General features: G+C 42.3%; 2 protein-coding genes across 3 annotated transcripts in view; one reads left to right on the top strand and one right to left on the bottom strand.

Annotated features, from left to right (window-relative positions):
- NSL1 (NSL1 component of MIS12 kinetochore complex) overlaps window positions 1-2459 on the bottom strand; it is a 24283-nt gene extending 21824 nt beyond the window's left edge. The window contains exon 1 of one of the 2 annotated variants that reach the window (XM_019635560.1): window positions 2207-2459. In XM_019635560.1, coding sequence (XP_019491105.1) covers window positions 2207-2440 — 234 coding nt within the window. In that variant the 5' untranslated portion in view covers window positions 2441-2459. The remainder of the gene's footprint in view (window positions 1-2206) is intronic. The other variant, XM_019635561.1, reaches the window with a different exon arrangement.
- Window positions 2460-2544: 85 nt separating this feature from the next.
- Window positions 2545-4727, top strand: part of TATDN3 (TatD DNase domain containing 3) — a 28337-nt gene continuing 26154 nt past the window's right edge. The window contains exons 1-2 of the mRNA XM_019635455.1: window positions 2545-2661; window positions 4353-4385. Coding sequence (XP_019491000.1) covers window positions 2596-2661; window positions 4353-4385 — 99 coding nt within the window. The 5' untranslated portion in view covers window positions 2545-2595. The remainder of the gene's footprint in view (window positions 2662-4352; window positions 4386-4727) is intronic.

Raw genomic sequence — 4727 nt, 5'->3', positions numbered from 1 at the left:
GCCCAGCTCCAGGTTGAGCTGTTGTTCAGCATCTTAGCTGTGGAGAGCAGTGTCACTGGCCCTCATATGTGGGATCTGAACCGGGGCCCTCTGGCATCCCAAACCAGTTCTTAACCATCGTGCCACTCGGCCGGCCCAACAAATTTTTAGTATCTGTTAAATTTGGTGATGGGTATATGGGTGTCCACTTTACTAGTCTATTTTTTGTAAGGTTAAAAATGTTCACAATACATTAAAAAATAAAGGACAAAATGAATTTGGTAGTACCATTAAAATTTTAAATTCACATTCCCTATTGCCTAATAATTTCACTTCTAGCAAATAGGGCTATTCTCATAAAAACATAAAGAGGATGCACTAGGAATGTTTATTTCAGCACTGTTTGAAATTATGAAATATTGAGGCGAAAATAACAAAATCTAAATTCAAAACTAGGAGAATGGTTAAATATTCAATATACCCATACCACACAATACTTAAAAGGAATGAAGTATATCTCTACATAACATTGACAAATAATAGTGAGACATAGTTGGTAAAAAAAATAAGAGATAAAAAGTGGGGTTGCTAACAATACATCAGCATGACACTATCAATGTAAAAAAATAAAAAACCAGAGAGAGATGTAAAGCCATAAAAAAGAGTATAGAAGGATTACACCCTCCGAAAGCCCTCCAAAATAGTAATTTATTTCCAGAAAGAGAGTTGGGGGAGGGAAATTCAAAGGCTTTGCTTTATGCTATTTTTTATAATGAAGATGTATTTTGTACATTTTGTATAATTAAAAATAAGCATAAATCAAATAATGAGTTAAAATACATATTTTACACTTTAAAAATTTTACAAAGTAAAATCCTTACTTTATACATGAATTTTCAAGGATTATCTGAGAATACAAATTGTCTTTGTAGTATCAACTGGCAGAGTTGTACCAATATTTTTTTTAGTCTGTTTCCATATTATGTGGTTTTAGATAGAGAGACGTCAACAAAACTAAAGCCTCTGTCTTTTATTTGCTCTTATTTAAAACACAAGTGAATTCCCTTGGTAGTTTAAGTTTTCAAACCTTTATCTTTTAATTTACTGCCCATTAAATTTGGTATAATAAATAGGTTAAGCCAAGCTCCTATTTTTCTGCAAGGTAATTAAATGTTCTAAGTACCTTAGCATTTCCTAGAAAGGGGTGAACTCTAAGATCATTACACAATAAGGTAGTCTTCTCCCAAAAAGACGCCCTGTGAGAGATGTCTCTTATTCTTCTCTTGCTTGCAAAGACATTCACTCTGTATACAAGAGCCATGCATACAACACTGAAATACTGAATCACAACTCAGGGAATGTTTCTTCATTCTGCCGCCACTTAACCTTTATTTTTATTGTTTGCATTGTGGTCATTCACATTCACAAGTGTGCTGTAGTATAAGGCTTTAACCTTTTTTTCCCTACATATAGATTGTTTGCTTCCTTATGACCGGCACCAATCCTTCAATTTGTTGTATCTCTCCCCCAAAAAACTATCTTCTTTATGGCGTTACAAAATATTTGAGAAACTAACGGGAAATGTGTAATAAGGGGCAGTGTATGATCTTAGAGAAGTTTATAATCAAGACAGCGTCTTTATCTACTTTACACTTGCAGGGAAAATGTTTTCACTCTCTTTACAAGGTATTCTAAAACAGGCAAAAGTAAGGCCAAAGGCTAGCTGGTTCCCTTTCTTGGAGAATTCCTCATAGAGTATATGTCTGCACTGTCCAATGGGGGAGCGGCTAGCCAGTGTGGCTACTGATGCTTTAAAATGTGTCTAGTCCGAAAGAAGATGAGCTGTAAGTTTCAGACACCAGATTTGAAAAGCTTAGTACGAACAAAAGGTTGTAAAATATCGCGTTCATTTTTTTTAAACTACAAGTTAAAACGGTATCTTGAATATAGTGGGTTAAATAAAATATATGAAAATTTTCACCTATTCTTCTTATTCTTAATTTCAAGTTACATACGTAGCTCGCTTTGTATTCTTCTACCGGACAGCGCTGGTCTAGGTAATACTACCCAGCTGACACTAAATCTGTTTCGTTCCCTCGCGTTCCTCGGGCTGCTTCTACCGGAGCGTCGAGTCCCGCTAACCCTGCCGAAGCCTGGCACAGACTCTTGAGCCCTGAGACCTGGGGTAATGGGCTAATAAGACCAGAGGTGGCTACTGGGCCCGTACCCACTGCGCATCTCGCAGCGCTGGCTCCCGAATCTCCTCCGGCAGCGCGTCCGCCAGCTGTTGCACGAAGGGGCTGCACAATTCCAGAATTTCCATCACGGCCCGCTTCGAGGTGCAGCGCACCCGGAAGTCCTCACGGGAAGTGGCGGGGACCGAGGTCGGGTCTTCTGTCCAGACCACTCTCTCCGCGTCCAGCGGAGGCGAAAGGACCGCCGACTCAGAAGCCCCCGCCATTTTTCCTGTTTGAACTGTGGGCGGGAATTCTGGGAGCGGAAGCGAGTTCCGCTGGAGGAAGGTGCAAGCGTCGCGGGCGGAAACTCAGTCCGCCGCCGCAGCAGCGTTCCGCCTGAGGTTCGGCGGGCGTGTCAAGCGCTACAGCAGCCGCGGCGATGGGGGCGGTGGGCTTGGGGATGGTGGACTGTCACTGTCATCTCTCCGACCCGGACTTTGACCGCGTATGTGAGGGCGACATCAGGCCGGAGGGAGCGGGGAGACCCCCGTTGTTTTCCCCGTCAGGTTACCTTTGCTTTCCTCTCTTAGGACGAAGTCCCAAATCCTCCCTATGGCCAGTGTGGTTTGCTCTTGACTCCATGTTTAAATTAACCTTAGTCATACTGATTTTTCTTTCTGATTCTGAATAGCGATAAGCCCTCAGTCTCCACTTTTATTTGCTATCCCCGGTTACACCGGCTCCCTCCCACTCACCGCGTGCTCCAGTTCTCATGGGGGAGAGAAGCAAAGAGAAAGAGCTAAACACACACAAGATCATAGTTACTCAGTGTCTTACTCTCTGCATTGGAAAGTAGAGGCTCTTAATAGAGAAGGAAGAGTGAGTCAATTTTAGGGGGAAACCTCTCAAGAGGTGACACTCAGGTTGGGATTGGAAAGACAGAGAGCCAAGCCACACAAGGAGATGGGTGTGTGGTGGTGAGGAAAGCAGGTTGAATTTGGCACGTTCATGCTGCCACAATGCTGGATCGAGCCTGATCAGCTAGAAAGAGAGAAACATGAAACAAGACACAAGAGGTTTGCAGGGGATAAGTGCGGTAGGGCAGTGAGGAGTTTGGATTTCATTAGAAGAACAATGCAAATCTAGTAAAGGGTTGGTTTTTTTTTTTTTTTGAAAGGAGAGTGACAAGATCTGATACCCATTTACAACCATTTTGCTGATGTGTGGCAAACGGATAGAGAGCAAGAGTGGAAGCTACAAGACCAGTTTGAAACAGATGATGGTGGTTAAATGGATAATTTGAGAGGAGAAGTAGGTGGATTCTGGTATATTTTAGAGGTAGGATCTATAGTATTTGCAGAGGACTTGGATGTGAAGAGGGAGGGAAAGAGAGGACTTGATGCTGTAAGGAAGATGGTGGTGCTTTGTACTGCGATCAGGGAAGACTGAGGTTGGGGACGGCAGGCTGAAGGAATAGGTGTGCTGGGGAGAAAATAAAGAGTTATGTTTGGCACATGTTGAGGCCTAATATCCATCCAAATGGAGATGTCATATAGTCATTGTTAAATGTGAATCTTGGGTTTTGGAGAGGATGACAGGCTGGAGATAAAAATTGGGGGCTCGTTAGTATAATGATATTTAGTTAGTATACCAACTAACTAATATAGTATAGATAAGTACTATACTACTAGTACTAAGTATAGTACTAGTAGTATAGATAGATAGATAGATAGATAGATAGACAGTATAGTATAATAACGATATTTACACCTGTGGATAAGATCATTTAAGGTGAGTAGAGAGAGGAGCAGAGAGTCCTGAAATCAGGAGAGAGAGCCAGTCAAGGAGACTGAAAAGTAGCAGCCAGTAAGAGAGTGGAAAATATTTCAGGAAGGAAGGCGTGGACAAGAGCAGAGTTCCTAATGCGCTGAGCTGAGCGGTAGAATAAGAGGAGGACGGGGACGTGTCCTTTACCTTGGCAAATAACAGTTTCTGGTTTAGTTGAGTGGGAACACAAGCCAGAATTTACTGAGAGAAAGACTAAACAGAAGGGGGTCGGGGTAGGCTCTTCAGTTTCCACTACAGTGTTCCTTGCCATCACTGTCATTCTTTATGGTGCCTCTACATTGCTATACACAGCTAAAGAGCAGTTACTTATTCCTCTAAAATAATTGTGATTACTTACACTTTTTTTAGGATCTGGATGATGTGTTGGAAAAAGCCAAGAAAGTAAGTCAGTATCTATAGTTGCCTTGTTTTTCTTTTCCTACTAATTTCAAGCTTGAAATTTAGATACGCTATGTTGATGCTTCAGTAACAAAACGTTAATAATTTTTTTTTAAAGATTTTTATTGGTGAATTGGGGGGATGGGAACAGTGCTGGGGAATTGGGGAAAGGGGAACAGGCAAGTTGCTGTCCTTTTGTTCTTCAGTCTAGTTGTAGAGGACGTTGCTTCACTGGCCCAAGTTGGCACCATCATTGCGCTCTTCCAGGGCGAGGCAGATCAGTCGCCGGCATCTGGACGGCCGCTCACTGCGGCTGCTGGCCGCTCACGCTGGCTGCTGGCTACA

The sequence above is a fragment of the Hipposideros armiger genome, unplaced genomic scaffold, assembly GCF_001890085.2.
Source record: "Hipposideros armiger isolate ML-2016 unplaced genomic scaffold, ASM189008v1 scaffold_22, whole genome shotgun sequence".
Classification (NCBI taxonomy): Eukaryota; Metazoa; Chordata; class Mammalia; order Chiroptera; family Hipposideridae; genus Hipposideros; species Hipposideros armiger.
This window is presented reverse-complemented; position numbering and strand designations above follow the sequence as displayed.